At 34.6% G+C, this 27,548-nt stretch overlaps 1 protein-coding gene across 1 annotated transcript in view; it reads right to left on the bottom strand.

Moving 5' to 3' along the window:
* The window catches only part of LOC113502284, a 111,990-nt gene that overhangs the window by 25,619 nt on the left and 58,823 nt on the right, over nt 1-27,548 (bottom strand). Inside the window, exons 2-14 of the mRNA XM_026883792.1 lie at nt 23,970-24,130; nt 23,553-23,632; nt 18,680-18,802; nt 17,343-17,512; nt 14,430-14,584; nt 13,066-13,234; nt 11,622-11,781; nt 10,729-11,473; nt 10,202-10,345; nt 8,288-8,488; nt 3,738-3,919; nt 1,864-2,010; nt 787-905 (exon numbers count right to left, since the gene is read on the bottom strand). Coding sequence (XP_026739593.1) covers nt 787-905; nt 1,864-2,010; nt 3,738-3,919; nt 8,288-8,488; nt 10,202-10,345; nt 10,729-11,473; nt 11,622-11,781; nt 13,066-13,234; nt 14,430-14,584; nt 17,343-17,512; nt 18,680-18,802; nt 23,553-23,632; nt 23,970-24,081 — 2,507 coding nt within the window. The 5' untranslated portion in view covers nt 24,082-24,130. The remainder of the gene's footprint in view (nt 1-786; nt 906-1,863; nt 2,011-3,737; nt 3,920-8,287; nt 8,489-10,201; nt 10,346-10,728; nt 11,474-11,621; nt 11,782-13,065; nt 13,235-14,429; nt 14,585-17,342; nt 17,513-18,679; nt 18,803-23,552; nt 23,633-23,969; nt 24,131-27,548) is intronic.

The raw sequence follows: 27,548 nt of genomic DNA, 5'->3' as shown, positions 1-27,548 counted from the left end.
TAAAGGCTACTCTTCATATCCGTTAACGACGACAATGCGGACGAAACCACTTCATCAACAGCACCAGCAACAGCTTCATCAATATCATTATCTTAGCCTTTTCCCTACTATGTTGGTGAAGGCTTGTCAATTAAGAAACAAAACCCTGAGTTACCTTTAGCCCTTTATTAGTGCAGTGACACGTATAAACACAAGCTACGAATACCTGCACTCACTCAGTCATTTTAGCCCCGGGCAAGCCTTTGTAACAACATCGATTCTCAAATGAACACAGTATTTGGTAAAGGATGCAAAGTGTAGCCCGGGGGCCTGATGTATCAGTTGTTGTTCAATTACCGACTGTATTACAAAGAGTTAAGATCACTATTCGATGTGCTAAAAGATATACTTTGTTAGCCTTGATACAGTGTTTCAATGACGTAATATTTTGGTTTTCTGGTAAATAATTGTTTGCAACAATTTAAACATCCACAACATCCTTGACGTTGTTTTAAATTAAAAAGTAAATATGAATATGTGCACGGAACTCGTACAATTTGAAAAAGGTTACAAGGCAGAAGAAAAGCCCGTAATGATAGTTTGCTTAATAGTTATTACACTTTAACGGAATTAAAGAACTTTTAATACGAAACTGTTAATTACTAAAAATCCCTTAGTACCGCAAAAACGCGAGAGAGCTATGACGCAGATGAAATCTCGATAGTTTATAATAAAGTTCCAAAATATACTGTGATACTAATTGTTTTGAGCAAAATGCTATCATATAAAAGAGGTTTAATAACTTACCATCCATTGAGAGGTACGAGAAGAGGTTTATCGTATCCATCGCACCAAGCCATCGCCGAGGTGACGAGTGTTGCCAGAACGCCACGCCGAGCCACCGCTGGCCGGAGCCACGCTATTATCTGTTTAAAACAATTTAGTATTTAATTATTTTACCCAAAAAATAATAACATTTAATTCAGTCCCAATGTTTAATCCAATATACAATCTGGTTTCTTGTTTTTAATATAACCGTGTAAAAAATGTGGTGTGCTGATTTAAGCAACTTTGTAGTATGCCCATGATATATTAAGAAAGTTTATAAATCTCTCTGAATAGAAGCATCATTCATGTATAGAAACGAAGAGAAGAATATAGGACAAAAGTTAGTAAGCCATTCTGTATTAAAATCGACCACAATATCCTCAAAAATTAATTCATAAATTACTTTACCCAATATTTAATCACCAATGAAATTAAATAGAAATACAAGCATAATTCAAGAACAGCATAATTTATATAACAGAGCCTTCATAAAATTCCAAGAGCCGTGCGACATCAGACCGTATATTGAATTTTGTAGGCAGTATAAACGTATCTCAAAGTTTGGCTTGAACAAAGGCTTATTGAAACTTGTTAAAGGGCTTTGTGGCCTGCTGACATCGAGGGTGCTTTATTGATTGCTACTCGATGCCAGATTAGATATCTATCTTGTTATATTAATAGCTGTATATGTAGGGGAAGAAATAGCAATCATTTTGAGCAAATAAATGTGGTATTACAACAAAAATTGCGGGTTGACGGAAGGTTGTGATGCCAGAGGCTTTAATAAAAGAAGATAATTTTGTTCTTAAGTTTGCCGAAATTTTAATCATGGACATACTGAACAAATTCAAGAAGAATCGGATAGTAGTTTTTTTATCGTGACTCTTAAACCGGGAAAATTCAGGCCTAAAATGTTTTATAAATGACCTTGTGACCATATAATACGCTTAATAAACGTCCATTCTTATTAACACTTCCTCAGAAAAGTTTAATATAATTGTCAACCATTTTTTCTCAGCATTCCAATATCTTTTACTAGAAACTCGCCAGCCTTACCTGAGCCCCCAACTGCATGGGATCCCTGGTGAGGATGTCACTGGCCTTCCGCACCGCCCCGTACACCAGCTCCACGTCTCGGTCCAGGATGTAGCAGCGAACGTGCTCCAGGATACAGCGGAGATACGATATGGTCACTGTTTGTACCTGAGTGCAAAAACATCGAGCATTTTACACAGGATTACTTAAAAAGAGAAGAAATAATAAATATTGTAGGACAGAACTTTAACGCTGCAGATCCTGTTTTTAGGCCTACGGTTTATCTGTAGATTTTTTTCCCCGACCCTAATTACTCCATAATATTATGTTCAGATAGGAAGAAAATTTAATAAACGCTATTTCTTCCATTTACTGCGTGACATGATTCGACGTCGAACTCTCATTCCTAATGAAGATGTATACAGTAATTATAAACAATAGCACTGTCTCATATAAGCTGTATTAATCAAAAGTTACCAAACACCTCAGAATTGACCTTACGCGGTCAAAACTTTACGAGACTTGGGCAACTAGAACCTGAGTATACAAGAACACTTCGCTATCCAGTTCTAATTTTATACTTCATATTAATAAAATACAGAACCAAACTAAATTCCCTCTACTGGAAGTAATGTATGTATGCGTGTATATGTATCTCAGTGTAGTAACGGGCCAGACTTAGCGGGTGGGTTGTGGAAACCGCATGCGCTGCCCAAGCCGCCTTACTAACCGCGCGACCGACAGTCCTATCGCCACAACATTATAGAGGTTTGACATGAACTTAAAAGATACTCTTCTGAATCATCGTAGAAAATTACTTGGCACTTAATTAATATTTAGATATCGACTTGTCAAGGTACAGTCTCTTCTCGTTCCAAAACAATATGACAGTTTAAATTATTTGCTCATTCTGGAGAATTTCATTCGACGAAAAACTATGCACGAGTTGTTATTCTTTTTATTTACATCTTTTAAATTCGTCGAAATATTTTTGATCAGCAATAGACTCCTACCAAAGTTTATATTTTCAGATTATTATATTATCATAGCCCAAGCTTACTCTCCACTTTGATTCGGTTTTCAAAAAGAAAACAGCATCACTTATCGACCCAGTGTTATCAGCATCTTTAAATGTCGACAGAATAACTGTTAGCTCTCGAACAGGTGCCACTGCGAGAATAAGCACAAGTATCGACTACCAAAGCACCAACTTGATATCAATCCGATTCTGTCCGGCATCCTACTGGATTGCCAATAAAATACATTCCACCTTTCACGACCAGCGGTTTAATAGCGTTAGTTTTCCAACTAATCGATCATTTCAGTTCAGGAATTAACGTTTAATGTGTAGGAACCGTCTCGTAAAGTTTGCGAGGTCGCCCATTAACTGTGGAACTTGGAAAACTATCTGTTATGTAGTCTGCGCTAATTATACCTTTGGACATTGTTGTTTGTGACCACTGTGTGACCGTGAGAGAGTGTGACACGATTGATGTGAGTCTTCGTAGGAATTCTGGCTGTGTTTATGTACCGTGTATCAGTTAATTGGTTACTATTTATGTTTGTAATGTTCTTCTGATTAATTGATGCGGGAGATGTTCAAATTAATTTCATTTGTTTTTCTCTCCGTACAAATTCGAATACCATATAAATGAAATACTTTAAGCATGTACGATATATTCATGTAAGCAAAACAAGTCCTTAAATCTGCCTCCGAAGGTTCTTTTTTAAATAACGTTTTGAAGTCTGTGTGAAAAAGTGCCTGTTTTTGGACGGTGTATTATCAAGTTTAGTGGCAAAAAAATAATCACCTAAAATACTTTTAAAAATAATCGTAATTTGCTAAAATAAGCACTAAACAATGTCGCATAAAAAGGTTAGTAATAATAACTTACCGAAGCCAAAAGGAAGTCGAAATTGCAGACAGTAAGATCCTTTAGCTTCGAGAAGTCCCCAGCTAACAAGAGATGAAGCCAGGACTCCTCGACGTGGCGCTGAGTGAAGGCAGCCGCTGTCCTGCTGCCGGAGTGGAACGGAGTCGAGTCCAGCAGAGCATCATCGTCATTGTCCACACAACCTGTTAGAAAGAACAAAGTTCAAAATTAATAGATTAAAAAGAACTCAAAAAACCCACGTTTTTACATGTCACTCCATTGAAATTTTATCAAAATCGGCCCAGCCGTTTTCAAAGTTGTAAATTGCATTGTCATCTTGTTTGGAGCTACCCTGAATATTTCAGCCTGCTAGCTTATCGCGAAGTACCTCATAATTGAGTTACAAAATTCCAACCGGAACATACAAAAAAGAAAGTGAGTGTATAAATACGTGGGAAGTAGAAAAAGAAAAAAGTTCAAAGACTATGAACTGGGGTTCTATCACCAAGATGAGATACGTCATGTCAGTAGGAAGTTGTATGATGCGTACTATATGTACCACAAAGGTTTAATATAGGTCATATACTCAAATGCAAACCTGCTTTTATCCAAAATTGAAACTTGTGACGACGCGATGAGAGGCAACGGAATAGTAGTATACTCTACAGCGAGCAAATTTCATAATTATTTTCCTTCCTCTTTTATTATTACCGATTGAGATATATTAATTAAATATCAATGGATTTTTCTTTCATAGAGCGCAATCCAGGCTTTCTATTTGTGTTGTGTGGAAGCTAATTTCCGTAACCGAGCTCCCGCGGTTATAAATGATAGCTTGATACAAGATGAGTGCACTTACATTTGTTTTTTTTTCTGTTTAACGAATGCAAGTACTTAACTTATTTATTAAGGTATCTTTGCATAGATATATTTTTTGCGCCACGTAATTGCTCATACAAATACCAATTACCACAATAAAATACCATTAAATCAAAACTAGTTAAAATTAATAATTTATCGACTGATTTTTATCAAACACATCTACATCGACCTCCAATACAAAATACATTGAAATACACATATCTCAATCCTTTTGGGAGCTGCCACAGTCAGACGGACTGACATGTCAAAGATATTTAAAAAAACTTCAAGATAGAGAATAGACAAGTAGGCAGGTATCCTGTGAAAATATTTACGTAGTAATATTAGTTTTCTGTGCGAAACTTTCTGGCTTTATCTCCGATAGCTAAAGAGATTCCGCTTTGTGCGAAGTGCACAATACGAGTAGTAGAGGTACGGAATTCAATCAAATAGAATTGAATGACAGTTCCGCGTTTTCTGTGTTACACGAACACATTTTCGTTTGACTTTCTCATATATTGAACAGCTTTTGATAGATTTCGATCTGCTGGTTTTGATACTCTTTTGTTATGAAGCCTGGAGCGATTCGAATGTAAGGTATAGGTAAAATAGTAAAAGGGTCGCATTGGTACTAGTTTGAGAATGATTGAATTCTCTTCTCATCCGACTTCAAAAAGGTGGGGATTTTCAATATGTCTGCTTTTTTATGTTTGATACTTTAGAACTTCGGATAATGAAAAAAGAAATGACAAAAGAACTGATGAACAGATTTTTTTCATTGAATATACAATAGCTAGCATTTGGTCCCATAAAAGTTCATCAAGTTTGTTTCAATATAGTTTTATTGGAAGAACACAGCTACCTGGGCCACATGATATCCCTTAGTAAGACTGGGTGTCAGACTTTCTAACAACCGTCACGACTGTCAAATATGCGTAAATTCCGCCGGGACCGCAATTGAACGTGCTTTTAGAAATACAGAGGAACTCGTTATGAAATAGATGGTCATCCAGCCACGGAACCGACCGTATTAAGCTTAATCTAACCTATGATCGATCAACTTATGCATTTGTAGTTTAGCCACTTTTGAGTGACGTTTACATTATTAAATTGTTACCTAATAGTATTTAGAGAAAGATACATATATTTTAAGTTTAAAAAAACACGTTGATATAAAGTTAGATCAAATCCTTACATATTATAAAACAAAGTCCCTCGCCGCGTCTGTCTGTCTGTCTGTTCGCGATAAACTAGAAAAGTACTGAACGGATTTTTATGCGGTTTTCAACGATTGATAGAGCAATTCTTGAGGAAGGTTTTAGTGTATAATAAGTTTAGGTTTTGTGTAAACTGACGATATTACAGCGATATTAGTTAAACATGTCGGAAAAAATTAAGCCATTCGAGAGCTTTCATCGAGAACGCTGCCAAAACCTTTCGAGTTACAACAAAACAATGTATGGCAAGTTTGTACCTCTTTAATAGATCTACAAAAAAGTCCGCGGTGGTATATGTCTATCTTCCAAGGATAACCCACAATAACCATTTTTATGTGTTTTCTTAATACAGTAAAATTATTGGTTACTTACGAACCTCTTTTTAACAATACAGTATTAATCCTTATCCAACTAAATAAGTTAGATATATTATGCATGTAATATAGAACAAATTGCCTTTTACACTACGCCAAAAACGTAAATAGGTAATGAGTTATCGTAATATTAAAATCTCCGCGCGAGAAATTAAAAATCGATGAAACGTAGCAAAGATATCGTTGGCATCTATATACTAATTGTACTATATATATACTAATTACTATGTATATACTATGTATGTACTATGTTTATACTAATTGTTTGTTTGAAAGCGCTAATCTCAGAAACTACTGGTTCAAATTGAAAAAATATTTTTGTGTTGAATATACCATTAATCGAGGGAGGTTTTAGGCTTTATGTATATCATCACGCTGCGACCAATAGGAGCGAAGAAAAAGTCATAACTTATATCTTCTAACCACGCAGACGAAGTCGCGGGCAATAGCTATCCTTATCCTTCCTTATCCTTATCCTTACATATTATAAAACAAAGTCCCTCGCCGCGTCTGTCTGTCTGTCTGTTCGCGATAAACTAGAAAAGTACTGAACGGATTTTTATGCGGTTTTCAACGATTGATAGAGCAATTCTTGAGGAAGGTTTTAGTGTATAATAAGTTTAGGTTTTGTGTAAACTGACGATATTACAGCGATATTAGTTAAACATGTCAGAAAAAATTAAGCCATTCGAGAGCTTTCATCGAGAACGCTGCCAAAACCTTTCGAGTTACAACAAAACAATGTATGGCAAGTTTGTACCTCTTTAATAGATCTACAAAAAAGTCCGCGGTGGTATATGTCTATCTTCCAAGGATAACCCACAATAACCATTTTTATGTGTTTTCTTAATACAGTAAAATTATTGGTTACTTACGAACCTCTTTTTAACAATACAGTATTAATCCTTATCCAACTAAATAAGTTAGATATATTATGCATGTAATATAGAACAAATTGCCTTTTACACTACGCCAAAAACGTAAATAGGTAATGAGTTATCGTAATATTAAAATCTCCGCGCGAGAAATTAAAAATCGATGAAACGTAGCAAAGATATCGTTGGCATCTATATACTAATTGTACTATATATATACTAATTACTATGTATATACTATGTATGTACTATGTTTATACTAATTGTTTGTTTGAAAGCGCTAATCTCAGAAACTACTGGTTCAAATTGAAAAAATATTTTTGTGTTGAATATACCATTAATCGAGGGAGGTTTTAGGCTTTATGTATATCATCACGCTGCGACCAATAGGAGCGAAGAAAAAGTCATAACTTATATCTTCTAACCACGCAGACGAAGTCGCGGGCAACAGCTAGTTTAATATAAATTGATTGGCATGTTACTGCGCGCCATTGAACGTGTCAACAAGATTATTAAAACAAGCTTATGCGGTTCGCTTCCTTACTATGATCAACGTTATAATTGAATTTTGAGCGCAGATGAGCACAAAGTAAATTTTATTACATTGTACATTACGTTATACAGAGACTTTGACATTCATTTCAGATGATAATGTTTTAAATGAACGTCAAGAATTTGATATTACCGTCTCGTTTTGAACGGCAGATGAATATGAATGAGTGTTAACCTTACATGCCGAAGAAAGTCTAGTTAATATATTCTTCTTTGTCAATTAAAATAAAGTTTAAGAATAATTTACTCTAAATACCAAGGTTATTATTTTTTGAAGCTAATGAATGGCATGCTAACTTCTATGTTTATTTATTGCGGAATCATTTGTGCGGCGTTTTTGTTCATATAATAAAAATAAAATACCTCTTAACTTCCCTACTGTGCTTTGAAATAATTAAGGAATATTGTATTTGATTAAAAACAATATTTTTCATCCGAAACTTTCCCAAAAAAAATTAATACGTATTTTTCAATTTATTATTCCACTGTATAGTGGATACAGTGTCTTTTATCATTTACCAGATAAAAGAAAAAGTACGAAATCAACATTATTTGGAATGGTGCCTTACGAACTCAACCAATTGTTTTGTCAAATATTCTACTACTACTTTCCAGTTAGAGTCTTATTTATGATAATCATATCTAATGTATCAAATTACTTTCAACACTTCAATACGGTGTATCAAACTCACCCGGTTCTTGTGCTTCAGAAGTGTCAGTATCATCGGCGTCTTGTAGGAAGTTGGCGAAGTGTAGTGTGGCGAGGTCTGAGTGTGCGTCCCTCAGCGCGGCCTGAGAGCGGACGTAACGGCGGCGGGCGCGAGAGCCCGCGGCCGCCGCGCGCCAGCGCCACGTACACCGACCCGATACCACGTTCTCAGATATTAGAGTTCCTGTAGGAATAATGTAATTAAAAATTCATTAAGATGAGGCCTGAAAACATGGAATTAACGCTTGTATAATATGTTGATGTCAATTTTTGTCGCTTTTATTGCTGGGTGGACTGTAAAAATAAATTTAAAAAATATTGAGATAAGGAACACATGGCGTAAACGCTTGAATTATGTTCATATGGAAATATTTTTATCCATGTTTTGATTTTCAGGTGATTTTAATTGGACTTTGGTCGATAGAAAATATTTTTTTTAAAAGACATAATTTCATTGACAATGCGTTTAAAGACCCTTCGGTACAATACGGCGATAAAAACACTCGTCGATTTGCGCATCAACGTTTAACGTATAAGAGAGTTACCACCAAAATTAGTACAGCACATTCGACGAACGCGAACAATAACCCAGCTTATTTGATACACAATTTCATCATATTATCATCATAAAAAAACTAACAAAAGACGAACGATGACAGTAAAAGTAAGTGCCAATTTATTTTTATGTATAACGAATCGTTGTAATATAAGCCAGTGCTTTTCAGATGTATAACAATGACAAATGAAACGCATATCTGGAATTCGCTATTCAAAAACGCGTATCAGAGAATACGCCAATTGAATTATTTCAAAGCCGCGTCAGGTTTTATTGAATATGTTATTATGCCAAAGTTATATTGTTAAGTATGTAAATTATTTTTTTTTTGTTTTCGATTTTATCGAACGAAATTTCCGAGGCATTTCATTTTTACATAAAAAAATAAATAACTTATTTTTCACGTAGGTACTTTAAAAGGACAATAATATTAAATTCGGTTTATAGTCTTTTCTGTACTTATAAAGCAACAAATCTCATTTTAATAATTAATAAGTAAAATTAAATCAAAACGAGTATTTCTGGTTTCAAATTACAGTAAAATCACGTTAAAACGAAATTATTTTGTTATTAAAACCCAATCTATCTTAATTACAGCCTGATTAAAAAAGTTATTGGCCGAGTTTTACGGATGGACGGCCTGTTTGCCTCTATTACCCATTTGGTTGAACTCACGTAACTCAATAATTAACATGATGGGATTAAATTTGGCGAGTAAAGCTCAACCGAGCCGATATTATTACGATAAAATGTTATTACGGGAATAACAATAGGGGCGTTATGGGTATTGCGCACAGCTGATATTGAATTTGAAGTTTGGCCGTACTTTTGGGAAGTAGATTCAAAAATAGCACTTATTATAATAGGTACAAAATGCAATGCACTGACAAGATTATTAGTCTTTAAGTAAAGATTGGTTAGCTTTGTCACGTCTTAACCTACGTATAATATTTAATCCAATGATTTATTAAAACTGAACTAATGTTGTTTCAAATCAAACAATATTAAAAAAAATCCACATACTATTTGACACTAAATTGTAATTGAAATAGTTTAGATACGACCAAATTAAGATTTAGAAAACCCTCGAAGATAAAAACTTTCACCCACCACATCTCTTAAATGGCCCGCCCTATTTTCATCAAACATATTTGATGTTTTTTCGAACACTCGCATATAATTCACAGACAGGCACCCATACACATCCAATTTCAGTTTCAGGTTAACAGTTTTTAATATCACGCAATTCCTTAAACCTATTTTGAAAGTCGCTACTATTTTTCATTCACAAATACGAATAATGCTAAAATCGCCATACCAAACATCCAAAAACATACTTACTCATCATACATTTCGCTACACATATAGTAGAAAAGTTGAAGTTAGCGTCCTTCAACTCTATAACTGCATCGCTGTTACTGGTCGGCATCAGCAGTTCCAACAATTCCAACTCTGTAAGGCCGAACTCCGAACAAGTTATGTAACCTAGAAACAATAAGAAATGTTACTGGCAGTTCGTTTGTTTTAGACTTAATTGGAAAGCTTTTGTTGTTATGGCCGTAAAGACTAGTTTTGCCAGCTCGTGGAGGGTCGCAATATTAGTCGTAATAAAACTATTTAGATTTGGTTTCAGTTTCTACTAGGGATACGTAGCGCGGAATTTGTTTTAAAGGCTAAGAGAGTCGTTTCATCAATAAAAATCTACAAAAGGCTGACTAGTAGGTACAAAAATACATCCCCAATGCTATGCATCAGGTGCAATTCAAGCTTAAGACAATGATAGTCAATAAGAAATAAAGTTCAGACTCTCATACAAAGACACAATTATACCTACAGAAATAAGATGATGAATGTCTTGTTCCACTTACTCGCTAGTTTACTAAACGCTTTAGCACCGAAGACAACTTCCAAGTTATCGAAGGCACCATCAATATAGTCTCCGTAGCTATTATTTTCCGGAGTCTCCTCAATTTCGTCTAACAAATAGTAACAGTTCTGAACTTTGAACTTTTCCTTCTGGGCCGGCGTCAGTTGCAGCTGTTCCAAAGATACGGCGCTAGTACACACGAGGAATACGTTTCTTGGCAACGACATCGGCAGCCAAGATAATCCAGTCACTATGTCACACTCCAACGGATTCACTCGGTGCACGTTGTCGATAAATATCAACAATATCTCATTTTCCATCTCCTCGCATTTCCTAAGCAGACTTTGGAACCAATTGTTGATATAAAGAGGATCAAAACTTGCGTCTTTCGGTAAATACCCTTCAGGAATGTTTAAAATTATGGATATTTGTTGACACATCACTCGCAGAAGCTCTAAGTTGTAGGCCGATCTTGGTGTGGAAGCAGAAAACCTTACTATCCTCAAAACTGGTTTCGGGAAAATTTCTTCGCATTTGAAGTAAAGGTGTGTTAACAAGGTGCTTTTTCCCGAAGCATCTGGGCCGTATATGAGGGTTGGAGGATGTCGAGTGCGATTTTCATAATTTTCCTTAGCATTATTTAGAATACTTTTGGCTGCTTCTTCAATTTGTTTAACGTTAACTTTATACAAACGATTATGTTCTATACATATCCTAAGGTGAGTAATGTGTTCCAGAAATACTTCCTGAAAGTTAAAACGTAAGTCTATAAATTATTCATGCAGGAAAAGTTATGACGTGGGGACATCGAAGTTTGTTCGATACTTAAACTTGTAAGTTAATTGTGTTCTTTGGAATTCTTAATTGCTTTTTAAATACTAATGGTGTTGGTACCTGTACAGTCTTTTTTCTGCCTTTCCCTTGGTCGGGCTCAGTGCTAAGGCTCTCGTCAACCAATGAACTGACTACGACTTGAACCTTCTCCCTGAAGGGAGCTAATTTTTCTTCATTGTCCGAAGCTACGTCAGTCCTCGAAGAATCCGCTGATGAAGACCTGTTAAGGAATTAAGTGTTTGAATGTGGGTGCCTGATATTGTACCAAAAAGTTTTTTTAACAACTTTGTATGATGGAAACTTTTTAGTACCATACAAAACCACATGGTACCTTTTTATTTAAGTACAGAATTTCAGTTAAAATTTTCATTATAACAATTGTTCGCAGACTGCGACCCTTTTCACCTTAAACTTCATACTTATACTAAAAGCTTTCTCAAACAAAGGTCCGAAAATTGATCATAATTACTTTATAATTATTTAAAAGCCTCCAAATTAATTATTTTATAAACTTTTGATTTAATTAGTGAGATTGAAAGTTCAATCGTAGGTGAACTTAAATTACCAGCCCTATACATTTTTAATTCATTTAGATTAGATATTAGTCTCAGACCATGCATCACATAAATTATGGACTCTTATATGCTTAGACATTAAGGATTAGAGTTGGATATATTGGTTCAAATGTTGGCAGAACACATTTGGCCAACCATTAGCCTTTTCATAATGCATGAAGATGTATCTCCAACATAAAAGCACATATTCCTTTCTCAACATCCCTTAAACCCCACATCAGTCATCCTATTTAGATCCAACGAGGCAATAAAAATATCACAAAAATATATACAAAATGTTCCATTTTCACACCTACAGGAATAAACTACTAATCGTCAAAGGTTTTGTGTTGAGGAAAATATTTTTTCTTTGTGACTATCCATGACTCTTGAAGTATACTCATATGTAGCAAATAGGATCATATAGTTATTTGACGTAGACTTGTCAAAAAACCTGAAAGTATTATAACCTCCTTTAGGAACAAATAATACCCGCACACATTGTTACTAAAACTAATTTGTGATGTGAAGAACAATATGAAATATCTCTAAAAATATAATCTTGTTGGTCTGAGTAAGTCAGAGAGAATAATCTGTCTAAGAAACAATTTTTCTGCTTGCTTTTTTAAATCTAGGTCTCGGAACAAGGTAGTATATAGCTGATTGTCTGGACTTTAAAAGAGACTGTGACCCCTTGAGTTTGTTTCGACATTTCTTCTCAGGGTAGTCAGATAGGAAATGTCGACTCCAGCGATCTCAAAAAAATAAGAAGACATGTAAAAGTGATGATATATCCTACTTACAGAATAAATGATTTCATTTCATTTCATTTCATTTCATTCAAGTTGCTGATTTTTGCTGGTTGTTTAAGATTAATTGGTCATTACATCTAGATAAAATTTTCGCAGAAATATTTATACCCTTGTATGTAAGTTGCATCTAAAACTTACTCTAATCTGATGAAATGTGTTTCAGGCAACGTGTCTTCAAGTTTCCTAATTAATTGTTTCAACCTGGCATGAGCTATGGCTGTTATTTTAGAATCATCGGGCTCAAGATCAGGTATATCTCGTACTGCTGCTATCACACCTTTCGGATGATTACCATTTGATAAAAGTTCTGAAAGCAAAAAAATAAATTAATTTTCTAGAATTAAGAAAAAAACTTAAAAGCAAATTCAGAGGCCAGAAGATTGATTATATTTCTTTGAGTACGCACGCTGATGAAATTGCTCAAATTAATTGAACAGAGAAGTTTTACCTACGTCACTTGTCGAATAAGAATTTCCTACTACTAGGTACTCTACTAGGTATAAGTAATTTTATCATGGATTTCAAACAGTCTATTCAATTAGTTTCACATAATTTCAGATTATTCTTACAGTAGTTCCCAACAAAGTTAGGTCCAACATTCCCCTTAACCCCGAATGACGGCTGGATACTTTAGAGACTAACGGCAAAAAAAAGAAAAACGAGTTTTCAACCGGCCTGCGTTGTCTGTGTAATTGGATCACGGCAACGTTCCGTTTTTAAGTTTTCAGTGATATTTTTTCAGGGTTGCGTACTCATAGGGTAAAAACGGGACCTTATAACTCAGAAACCGCTGTCTGTCCGTCCTTCTGTCACGACTCTGTACCTCAAGAACACACAGCTACAGGGATATTTCTCTTTTGCCATAACAAAAAAAAATACACTAATAATAATGATCCAGGTTAAGCAATTAGCATAACTGTTGTGTAGGGACAACAATGTTTTATTGCAATTTAGTTTTCCTTTAGGCTGAATGAACGGAACTGCAGCGGAATGGTCAAATTCTTTGTGACGTTTTAATTGAATCATTTTCGGAATTCCACAGGGAATTCATTGATTAGCCGACTCCGTAACTTTTTGTTAGAGTAATAAATTCTTCTGACATCCAATTTTTAATCAGTTTTTGTCCATGGTTTCTATGTTTGTATTTTTATGGCATTAATTAATAATTCTTTACCAAGATGATATAAAACCGAGTTCATAAAAATCGGGAAGGTGCGAGTCGGACGCAGGACATTTTTTTATATATATTTTTTCAGGCTTAAAATATAACAAATTGCAAAATTATATTTTAATCAATCATGAATATTATTTTTTGTAACAAAAAATACTTAACCTGTAAATATTTCAACCTTTTAGCTATGACGTTTCATGAGATACTGTCTAGTGACAGACAGTCGTCAAGACGGAGACACAGTCTTACTTACGGGTTTCGTTAACAGGATAAACCCTTTGGATACGGAACCTTAACGTAGAGATAATATATAGTTACATAGTCTACTTACCTAAAGCTAATTCGCACTGTAATTCAACTGGGCTTTTCAATAAGCCAGTAACTTCAGCTCCATTTTCCAGTGCTTCGAGCGCTATAGTGTTGAAGGCTTTTTGGACCTCGAAGAGGCGATTCCGCTGTTCCTCCCGATCGAGCAAGTCGCTGAACCTGTTAAATGATGTAAACTATTAATATTCAAAAACAGTTTTTCCTTTTAAGTAAAACGTTTTTAGCGACTTGGAGATAACTGGACGACAATGCATCGGAAGTCTATTACGACAATATGGCATAACGTTTCTGTACGATCCGGTTTTTAAATACTATCGAATTTATCAATATATAGTTAAAAAACAATAAATCATTTTTTTTTAGTTTTAGTTTAATCGCATGTGATGATAATTATAATATAAAATGCGTGTAAACGCATTTATTTGAGAAATGATTATAGCAGTCTACTTCATGAAGTGGTGTTCACCTGATGAGGTGCATCTCTACCAACAAGAGACATGAGACTAATTGGAATCTAAGTAAAAAAGTTAAAGCTACCCTATAACACATCTGCTTATATTCATTCTGAATTGTGGCAAGATTAGAAAAAAAAACATCTGAAAGAGAATTTACTCCGACCGGTTTTAAAGTAAAAGTAAATAGTTTATTCAGGCTTGGTGTCATAAAGGTTCTGTGTCTCACTGAGAGAAGGCTTTTTCTCTTACCTTCGTTGTTTTAGATTTACCTAATGAAGAAAACCAGCCTTGTGCAAAAATGCTCTGTATTAAAGAAAAGACGGTAAAAATCCATTCCTTGACGTCATAAACAAACTCCCGAAAATCGTCAAAATCATTCTAGCTAATAATGTAATAAATACATTTATATTATGTGTCCCCAAAACTTATTGTACGTAATACATGAGTAGTTATCACCGAGACAAAGTGCCCGAAACTTCATAAAGTCGATATTGTGCCAAAACACGTAGACAGTGGCAAAACAATAGCTTATTATGATTATTGTTATGTAAATGGTATTGCTTTGGACAGTCGGCAAAAGAACTTGATTAACAAAATCCGATTTAAAAATGGCCAATATTTTTTACAGCTTTTTTATGTTCACATCCCTTTGTCTGTAATCAAAATTTGTATGTTAAATTTGACCTATTTTCCGGTTTCCGATTAAATTGAAATTTAGCTTGTGTATTGCGTACAATGTAATATTCTGAAATGTAATCTATAGTAATATATAAAGCTGAAGAGTTTGTTTGATTATTTGTTTGTTTGTTTGAAAGCGCTAATCTCAGGAACTACTCGTTCAAATTGAAAAATTCTTTTTGTGTTGATTAGACCATTCGTCGAGGAAGGTTTTAGGCTATAAACCATCACGCTGCGACTAATAGGAGCAAAGATACAATGGAAAATGTGAAAAAAATAGGGCAGGTATAAATCATAACTTATATCTTCTAATCACGGGGACGAATTCGCGGGCAACAGCTAGTGTACTATAAGAGCTTTGTAATGAATTAACATAGCCCATCGAGTTTGTGCTTCTTTGATTCATTTCGAAGTACTTTAAATTAAAAGGTAGAAAACAAGCCAAAAGTGTTTTTTTTCTTTTACTTGTTCAACGCACTTAGTAATAGTAGTCATTGTCAGTTAGGTATCTATTTATGTAAAGTACGAGTCGAGTCTTTTTGATTTCGCAACAGCAAATAATTTAATTGTATCTAAGTATTTAATTGTGTACAGCTTTTAAAATCTAATTTTGTCAACCGACTTCTGTTCCTGACGGTACAACTCAAAACGCTTATGGTTAAGATACAGAATAATATTCGCAAATGTATTTTGTATGCTGTATTTACACTTCGTTTCACTTCAGTTAATATTGAGTACGCATCGCGGCGCTTCCTTTGCATTCTGATATTTGTAAGGCATATCTTATAGAATTTTCAAGTTTCGGAATTTTTTGGCGGTGTTTTCATATACCAATTTTTATGTAAAGTTCTTTAGCTGTATGAAAACTCGAGAATAACTAGATTGCTACTCGGTTATTTGATTTATTTTTTTCAACTACTTCTCAAATGAGCTCGTTAAATATCTCAAATGTGACTTTAGCAATAATCATTTGTTCTATCTACTTCATTAGCAATAATATAATACTGCCTGAATTGCCTTCCAAAGAGCCTCATATTCATAGAAAAAGTTTCATCTGCCTCAATAGCTACTACCAAAGAAAACATCATTCTATTTTCGGTACAATAAAAGAATTCAATATCAAAAACATGAGGGGGAAAAAGCGACATTGTGCCAAAAGCCCAAGAATATAGCTTATTAACGCATTTATTTTGATCGTCTATTGTTCTATTATCATATACGTGCTCTCACAGAATGGTCCATCGTGTCGCGTGTTGCGTCTTTATACCCTCATATTTGGGTTCCGCCGCAATAAAAGATAACCTGTGGGACCTACTTGGAGGTATATTTATGTGGACGGAACCCTCGTGGCGTAAAATAAATTATTTATTTTACGATCCCACTGAGTAATCGGACCTCGGAAAGGCAAGGCTCGTAAACTCTTACGACCTACATGAGAAGAGACGATGATACGCACTCTTTGAAAATTATTAAATAGAAAGTCAACGCGCAGATGCGAACAATCAAAAGTTTCAGGAACGCGATACAATAGCGACTACTTACAAAGTGGAAAGATTGTAACTTTGTCTTCCAAATGAATTTTTTAAAGGGAAAGTTTGATTGTCCAATCCAGAGCTTTTAAATAAAAAGGCGATTAAAAATAAAGGCATTACATAATAGTGGTAAGAAACGAGAAAAACATAATAATGGGAAGGCCAATAATTAATGATTTCTACAAGTCAGCCAATATCGTTATTATAACGTCATAAGGTTGAGTTTCGTAGTCAACTTAGCCTAAAACTGACCATTTATCTTCTCCTTCGAGATGATAGCTGCCATCACCGTTCAGTCTGTAGCAGGCCCTGACGAGCGCAGCTTGAGCGGAGTCCGACTTGACCAGCTCGTCGAATGTAGGCTCTGGAATCTTGTAGGGAAGCACTGGCTGGTAGGAGGATGCGTCGCCGCCGATGAGGCACTAGATGGGGAGGAAGAAGTAAAAATATACCTATTATACACGGTGATTTTTTAGTCGTCTTACAAAAGCAGCCCAATTCATGTATACGACGTAAAATACCCCTAGGCGCGATTTTTTTTTTATCAGCAACTAGATAAATAGATAATAAAAGTACGAAGAAAAATTAAACAAGAGAAATCTGAAATATACTCTTAAAAATCATAAAAACGCCGCCGCCCGCGCCCCTCACCATTGTTACAAGGCTCGGACCGCGTTCGCAACAGAGCTGTTTTTCTAAAAAACTACGAATTGCATCATAATATTGAATAAAAATTGCATTTTTACCTATTTTTTTTATCACGAACGTGTTGTAGTCATTGGATACATGAACTGGGCTTCTTTTGTAAGACGACTAAAAAATCACGGTGTATATATTTTATTTAAAATATTCAAAGAATATATTACAATACCATCAAAAAAGACAAAACCCCTTCTTCATTATCATAAGAATTTGAATAGAATATTCCTTTCCATAATACATTAAATTTTTGCTATTAAAAGTTAAACCACTTTGTAATTTTTAAAAGTAATGTAAATATTGTAAGGAGCGGCTTCTAAGTTCAAATTACCCTTGCCAATTAAAAAAAATAACTTAGAAAGTGCCTTGTACTTGGCTAAGGCATCGCGTAATGGATTGTAGACAGTTTGTTGAAGTATTTAATATTTAATAGACTAGACACCGGTGGTCTTGTGATAAGAGGGTAACCTTCTCGGAAAAGTAAGTCTTGTTATGATGTTTATTTGAATATTTCTTTAATAAGGCATTTTGTTGGGTAGTAAGATACTTGTGACTTTTGATAACTGAATGTTTTAATTTGATTTGATTTGTCTGAAGCTGTCTTTTATCTTGAAAATAAAATTATTCCCGTACCAAAGAATTATTTTTTTTTATCGCGTGGGGTTTCACAAACATTCAAGTTACATACACAGAGACCCAAAGATTCAGGACAAGCATTCGTGTATCGCACAATCGCTTGTCCTACTAGTACGCAGGGGGCGGTTATTCGTGGTTCAAAAACATCGTGTATTACAATTTCTTATACTTAACATCGCTAATTACTTGAGGTTATATAACTTTAGGTTTCCTTGACCACAATGAGATAATAATATTGTTCTAGAATTACTTACAAGCAAGTATCCGGCTTTTGAGGTATGATTGCAGCACTGTATTTCGTCGAGATAGTGGTGTAGTAGTGCCGGGTTAGTTTCGTCGCCTCCGTCGGTACCGTAGTGCATGTCCACGAATTCGATCTAGGGAAAGAATGAATAAGGTCATAATCAATGTGAATGTCTTAGATAATTAAAATATGGTATAAAGTTCTTATTTTATCCCTTAGCTCTTGTACAAATAATAAATCATACCTGTATTGTATTTACATCACTTCTTTTTATTTTTATAATAACTATCGTGAGACTGATTCATTATTAAATGATGTAACGGTTTACTCACGCCTATTTATCAGGGTATCAGTTCGTCTCGCGATCTGCTCATGATTAAGGACTCCGGTTGGGTCCGAAACTAGTCGGGCTACCCCGATAAATACGCGTGAGTAAACCGTTACATCATTTAATAATCACTTCTTTTTATTTATCATAGTTTAACACAAGAAAAATTAAAGCGGCAGAAAATGGAATACAAATAAAAATGGATAATTTTAGCTTAATATGGTGATGGGATGTTAGATACATACATAATATTCATGCATTCGGTAATTATTTTCGAATTGCTTTACTAGAAAATGTGTATTTTATATGTGTCAAATATTTTTGAATGATACTTTTAATACGCTTTTGTGAAAAACCTAGAATTCCAGTCATAAAATTTTGATTTGTTTTTTGATAGTAACATTTTTAGAGTGGAATTTACGAAACCAATAAAACAGCTAGTATAGTTTTGAATAAAATACATACTCGTAAAAAAGGGAATAAACATTTAAAAGCTTTATAATTCGGAAAAGGTTTTTTTTTTATTGTGCATTTACAACATATTATTCGGAATATTTCAGAGAACTTCGCACCAAAATTGTCTATTGTATGTTTACTAGACATTGAAATAATGAAAACTTAGAATACAGGAAAATTGAAGTCTTTTAGTTAGCTTTTTACTAAATGGTGTTTTAGTAGAGCATTAGTAAAGTACGATACAGTAGTAGTGTTTCACGTAGGTAGAACAAACAAAAAACCATTCATTGCAACCTATGTCAATACCTCATACTTAATTGATTGATAAGTTTTACAAATATAAAGAAAAAAAAATAACAACACATATTTGGGTTCGTTTATGTTTCTGAACTAAGCCAGGAAAGAGACATAGAGATGTTAAGAGATACTATATGAATATGAGCTACCAGTTAAGGGCGAGTTTTTTTCTATGTTGCTCTACAAGTTTACAATTTTAATTGAATGTTTTAATGCCACGATTCTATTTGCCACGCTCTGTATATAACCTATAAGGTCTGTATATAACTACGACATTTAATTCCATCAACAGTTCCAAACCTCTTTCAAAATAAAAACTAATTCAGTTAAATAAATCTCAAGTGTTTGCTCCGGAAAGCCTTAAAACCGAACCGTTCGGAAAGTTTCTTCACAGACCACATCCTACATAAGTTTCGCATTAACTTACTTTATTGTGAGGTTACGTAGCGTTTGGGTTTTATTGATTTTGTTACATTGAGCTTTTAAATTGTACTTTTTAAAACTGCTTGTTTTAGGGCTTCTGAATCCAAAAGGTAAAACGGAAGCATGTATCTGTCGCACTGTTGCAAGTCCGTCTGTAAGCAGGCTGAATCTCATGAACTATTTCTAGATAGTTAAAATTTACACAGCTGCTTGTCCTATGCGGGGATCGATCCCGTAAACCGACAGCAAATGTTTGACCTCAACCACCCGGCTACCCACGCAGTCAAATATGAAAATATGATTCTTAAACTACATAAATCGGCTTGTGTGAGAAAGAACGAAAATGAGTAGAGATCAAGAAAAAAGCAAGTGCAAGCAAAAATCTCTGGTATTTCGTCCAGAATTCTAAAAAACGACAAAAGAGGTATCGATATGTGATTTTTGTTGCTTTAAAACATTATGATGCATGTCACCAACCTAACCCCATAAATCATTCCACTAAAACTAAACACGCCTGATTCAGATCGTCAAACAAACCTAGCAAACTATTCCTCATTAGTACAAACAAGAACATCCATTTAGCACTCAACATCTATTAATCAAGTCCTATATCCTATATCTCCTAAATTTAGTTTAAGTTCTGAATACTTGCTCAGAGATTCGGCTTTATCAATTATGTGAACGGCAGTTCCAAGGATCCTACTACAAGCTTTTGAAGTAAGACTGTTGCATTTGCAAGAGCGAGATGAAACACAGTATACGATAGAGCGACGTCTCTCTTTTAAGAGGAGGGGTATTACCCCGTAATGACGTCAAAGTTTCAGTTGCAGTTGAATAACGCGTAATAGGTGATGCGAGCCGAACTGTAGAAGAGAGTAAATATATAATGATGAGGAGTAGTTGGATCGGTTTTTGGATCGGATGGATTGTCAACTGTTTTTTTTTGTGATATTAACAGCTTTAGTATGCAAGTGAATATTTCACACCTTTCACAAGACGCCATCAGGTCCCAAACTAAGCAAAACCTTTGATAAGAGTGCTAGACAAATTTAGATTAGATTAGATTAGAATATCCTTTATTGTACACCATGGAACTACAGCAGTGATTCTCATTACATACAATGTTAGGGTACAATGGCGGTCTTATCGCTAAAAGCGATATCTTCCAGACAACCTTTGGATGGACAGGAAAATTATCAGTATATACAAATTTAATGATAAGCATACTTATATTTTTGAAATAGATACATACTATAGATAAATTACACTCAGATTCGTCTTGGGAATTGTATTGCAAAATTTATATGAACAGAAACTTTTAGGTCGCTATATTTAAAAGCGTAGATTAATGGTTGGGTTACATAATGCCAATGTCACTCTCAAGTACCGGAAAAATTACAGTCTATTCTAGAAGAGCTGTTTATTTTCCCTCTTAAATTAATTGCAAAGATGAATTTACTTCCTTGCACTAATCAGGAATCTCATTTAAAAGAAAGAAAATGTTTTTTCCTCCCGTAGTTATTCTATAAACTAAATTAATGTCTGAAGCGCCAGTGAGCAAACAAACGTCAGATAAAGAATAAAAAATCCACAGGTCACGTTTTAAATCAGAGTTCCATTTATCTTTTTTTATCTTTTACAGTAGGTCACGGAAAGATTTCAATCTGCAGTTCGTTTACAAAGGAAGCATTAAGTATATTTTTTAAAGGCAAGTCCTTTTAATGGTTTCGTTTAAAAATCTTGGACATCGGCCAAGGATTAAAAAATATGCATTTTGTATACATCCTTTGATACCCCATTTCTGCTTGATATTCAAACAGCATTAAGAACATTTTTTCATTTGTATTATACTAAAAAATTGTTTAAGTTTTAATCGTATTTGAGACACTGAGTATTCCGTGCACGTAGGCTACAGAAAAACAAGTCGGTTCGGTGACAATTGGTATAGGTAATCACAAATTTATTGGTCAGCATTTTATTGATAAAAATTGATCATTATTTTGTCAGATTTCCTTTATATAACGTTAAATATAGACATAGCTCTATCTTCTCAGACACAGTATGTATGTTTATACATGCATCTCCTATTTGTCGAAGTGGAATTACGTTGTTTGTTGTTGCTATGAGCACGGATTCTGTGACGTTCTAACGGCAATAAGGCAAAGCAAGTTAATAGACAGACCAATATTCTAGGAAGTTTGTTATAAAAATATCACGAAGTTATATACATATATTACAAATATCACATCGATTTAATTAAGGATTTTGTAAATTCAATACTTGTATTGAAATACAAGAATGTTCCGTTCCAGTCAGTGAAACAGTTGGCAGTTCTTTTATACAACGTGCCTTGTAGCAAACGTTTGAATACATAGAGAAGACAAGTCACCTCCATACAATCAAGCTTTTCCTTTCGACGCTAATGATTCTAGAAATATCAATTTGGTAATTTGGTAGAGGCATCTGGACCACATTATACTCCCATATTTGATATAATTAATTATTCATTACGGATTCATCTAGGTATGCGAGGTCAAGTGTTATCAGACCACTAATCCCTCTGTTGATTAAATATAATTGCATACTCAAATTTTAATTGGATTCTACAGTCGAGAAGCGCGCGTATACAGAGATTTTGCATCTTTTTTCCATTATTTTAATTGCTACAGATTGTAGAACTTATTATTGCATTAAGCTGTTGCCTGATTTATGTGGCCATTTTCATGCACCAAGTTTATAAAGTACCGAAAACGTGTTCCACATTTTAAAGCAGATATTTTTGTATGTTATTTTGGAAACTTTGAGTTGTGGTGTGGTTTGCATTAATAGACACGCATAAATGTTCTTCTGTAAATTGTTATCTACTTTATCGACTATATTTCAAATAATACCTAAAAAAGAGAAAAAAGCTAGTAGAACTCGTGACAGTGAGGTAGCATAACTTTTGTAACAGAAATCAGTTTTTACTCTAAGGCTAGGGAGCCCATACAATCGAAACAAAAGTTACAAACTATAAATTCATTTAGATTTCGCTAGCTAATACGTTTCCTAGTAACCACACCGCATTGAAAACTTCAGGTAGTAAAGCTTGTCCAGAACTTTTCCTCGTCCGGGATCGAACATTTGCGGTATGTAGTTAAATGGTAACTTTGTGTACACAACTTTGTTAACTGTAATGCGATAGGTATATAGATGGCGCCACTGTTGCCACGCTGTGTTTAATAGAAGTATTCTAAACAGGTGTTCGGGTTTACATACCGGGCTTATCATGGTTTACACTTCGGACAACCGAGAAAGCACTTTGAGAAAGTTCTACACGGCTTTGGGAGTTGGTTAAACCAGTTGTTCAGCTTATATGTATGTAAATAAGTAATGTTACCTCAATGTATCGATCGTCGTACGTGGACTGCAACTCCGGTCCGACCAACTCCAGGATTTGTCTTCTCTCTTCGCGGAAATCTGTGACAATAAAGGAAAGTGTTTATTTTATCATTTTATCTACTGCAACCTTAAAGTTTAAAAATACAGTACCGGACCCTGAGGTGAATTACAAATGACAAGGGAAAACATTGGGCAGTTCAGTCGGAAGTTGAAACTTGATGTCGTTATATTTCGATCATAGGTAGTCCTAGTTTCAATAAAACTACTCTTAATTCAAGTGGCTGTGACTTCGCCCTCCACCCTGACATAAGGTGTATAAGTTTCTCAGATAAATCTACAACAGCTCTACGAAGTTATTTCTTTTGTATATAATTGGGATTAAAACCCAGTACTAGAAGATATAATATAAACGTACCATTGTATACAGAGGCGACATAGATCTTGACAGCCCTTGGTCCGGGCCACTTCTCGTAGTTCTGCGTGAAGCCTTTGAGTGCGTTGAGCACCGAGGGCTCCGGCGCGCTCATCGCGCCCCTGCTGCCTCACCCCGCGCCACTCACGTTATGAAGCCGCATTCTGAGGACAAAATTTATGGTTAGATTCGAAAAATATTATATAAGATAAGACTGTCAGTTAACTTCAAGAAGGAACCTAGGTATACTAGCTGTTGCCCGTAGGCCTGTCTGCTACCAATCTTAAATGACGAACTGGAACAAAAACTAGGAATACAAATATTTCCTAATTATAAACCATCTGTGTACCAAGTTTCGTCTCAATCCGTTCAGTTGCTAATTAACCTATTCGGTTCATTTACAAAAAAAAACCTAATTTCAATTTCCTGTATATCAAATTAAGAAAATGAAAATACATGAATTCATAAATATGGACCCCACTACACACAAATCCATAGCTAAAATATTCAAAACATGTTATAAACAAACTAATATCAAATAATCCAGTATTCAATGGAACAAAATTTCAAAACTGACAGTTCCACCTACTACTTATGCACGCGATCTGATAAACGACCGCTTTTGATTAAAATTTAAACAATAAACGCGCGAATCCCGAATTAGTTTCACAACTACGTTCCAAAATTAAACAAGTAGTAATTTACAAACTATGAAATCATAATTTTCAATGTGTCGGTTGCCAGATACCGAAATGCTTGCTACGTCATTCAAAAGTTGGACTTGGTTGTTGCGGGAGCGTGATAGCACTCTACTCTGCGTAGAGCGGTGTCTCTTTTGCACAACTGTAAATTAATTATTAGCCCCGAAGCTGTTTGAAATAACTTGGCACCTTCTAAAGGTCTATTATTATAGTAAAGGAAGGAAGGCACGGTAGCTCTCGTTGCAGATTGAGCTGAATACAAAGAAGGCTAATCAAAACCTCTTCGACTGGAACCTTTATCTAGACTCAAAGTTTGAATCCCGATGGATTGTTCACGGAGATTTTATTTTCAATCGTTATGGACGATTCTTGGACATATTTTTCTCAGATATGAAAATGGGTTGGTTTGGTTGTAGAGTTATTTAAAAAGAACAGAACATAAAGGTCAACAGTTCATAAGCATATTGGAGGTTACTATTATCTCATACGGAATAGAGATGTAAATATGTTCTGTAGGCAAACATGTAAAAACTTCGGTAATGGACAGTTCTTAGTAACAAATAAGGTGAAAAGATATGATAATCATGATCAGAGTTTAGAGGAATCCATTTGTGTTACATGATCTTAATAAAATGTATAAATCATTAGCTGTTGCCCGCGACTTCGTCCACGTGGTTAGAATGTTCCCCGTTTTTTCCATATTTTCCATTGTATCTTCGCTCCTATTAGTTCGCAGCGTGATGTTATATAGCCTATAGCCTTCCTTGATAAATGGTCTATTCAATCTAAAAAGAATATTTCAATTCGAATTAGTAGTTCCTGAGATTAGAGCGTCGATCTGTTTATCTGTAATAAATTGAAGCTTTCTGATTGGAATGAAAAATTAACAAGTAGAATAACAGGCATTTTGATATCCAAATCTAACTCCTCGATTTGCGGTTGAAGCAATGTTTAAAAAACTTATAAAACGAGGTTTAATAGCCTCACAAATATACTAAACAAACTGTTTACGTAAGACATGTCATTAGATCAACTAAATAGATTACAGTTAAAGCAATCTCAATGTAACACGAGAGCACAGATAAACGCTTTGAATGAAAGAGAAAATGTTATTCGTTAGGAATCCGGATCGGAAACGTCGTTAGTATAAATTACTAACGCTTTTGAGACATCAAGAGACTGAATCGGATTCAAACGTAAATACTTATGAAAACTCAACGAAGAAACGTGAAATGAAGATGGGTGTTTATGTTAGACAACTAGCTGTTGCCCGCGACTTCGTTCCCGTGGGTAGAAGAAGATGTAAGTTATGATTTATACCCGTCCTGTTTTTTTTCACATTTTCCATTGTATCTTCGCTCCTATAAGTCGCAGCGTGATGGTTTATAGCCTAAAGCCTTCCTCGATTAATTGTCTACTCAACACAAAAAGAATTTTTCAATTTGGATCAGTAGTTCCTGAGATTAGCGCGTTCAAACAAACAAACAAACTCTTCAGGTTTATATATTAGTATAGATTATACGTATGTAAGGATAGTGGTTAAACGGGGTGGTAATAAGATCTTATTAGTCATTATGTGGACTTACACCGAAGAAATGTGTGCATCTCGGTAGATAGGTAGCTCGACAAAATAACTTAAAATAATCTTAAATTTAAAGTACTAAGACGGTTTATTGAATATTTTTGTAATTCTCATACATAAAATTTGTTAAATTCTATAATATTTTTACAATAAATTAAACTAAACTAATATTTACGTTTTTAAAACTATACCAATATAAAAAGAAAAATATACATTATTTACAAAGCGTCAAAAAAGACATCTTCATCCCTGCCAAAGTCGGGAAAGTTATTGAATATTGAAATTATTTAATGTGGTAAACACCTCAAGAATAGTAGTGCCGTAACGTGTTACGTTACGTAACGTTTTACTCTTCCATAAGAAGTTATAAAATCTTTGCATCACGTTTCGATAACGCTACAATTGGCAGGAAAAATTGCAAAATTTGTTTTAAGCATGGCATAGTTTTAATAACAAATCAGTTTGGAGGTTGGCACATGATGGATTCCAAAAAAAAAACATAAACAGGCAAAAATGTTGAATTATTGTACCAGTTATAATATCAATTAGTTCAAAATATTCCCTTTACATTACAGCATCCAAAACCTAGTATAACGTCGAAAGTATAGTGACCGCTAGTATGCGGGAACCAGAATTAATTGCTTTACTGAACACTGCATATGCTCAAAACAAGCTGAATTGGGATTAGTTTAATTATATATGGTAATGTATGTTACGCTTGGTACATACGTTTATTCGTATATTAGTGACGTAATACTATTTGTATTAATGTTATTCCACAAGTTTCAATTTCATCTATTGTCAAACCAAGCAAAGCTTGTATTATGAGTGCTGAACATTCTTATTTCTTTATGAATACATGCATGATATAGATAAAATATACCCAGATATAGTAGAAATGATCGTCTTCATCACTCAAACATTTATTTTGTTCTTGGTTTACCTCCAGTGTTGCAGTAAGACCAACAGGGCAGTAGAAATTAGTAATATAACCTTGTGTAGTTTTGTTTTCGCAAGAGATAGGCGAAAGTTTTATATTAAGAGCTATGTGCAGCAATAAGAATAAATATATATTGGTAGATGCTTTTAGAAGTCAATTGTTTTCAATTCGCAGTGCAGTGCATCGTCCTGCTTTTATAACGGACATAAATAAGTGACAGCCTATAGAACGCGTTCTGTGTATTTCTGTGACATATAGGTACATATTGGAAGTTGGGTTTTCGAGTCATTTATTTAGAGTAAGATGCCAGTATGCAAAGTGCAGTGAGTCCTCTCACCTCCACAAATTTTATGAGCGCA

Source organism: Trichoplusia ni, chromosome 17, assembly GCF_003590095.1.
Source record: "Trichoplusia ni isolate ovarian cell line Hi5 chromosome 17, tn1, whole genome shotgun sequence".
Lineage (NCBI taxonomy): Eukaryota > Metazoa > Arthropoda > Insecta > Lepidoptera > Noctuidae > Trichoplusia > Trichoplusia ni.
Note: the sequence above shows the minus strand (reverse complement) of the source record. Positions and strands in the feature narration are given on the sequence as shown.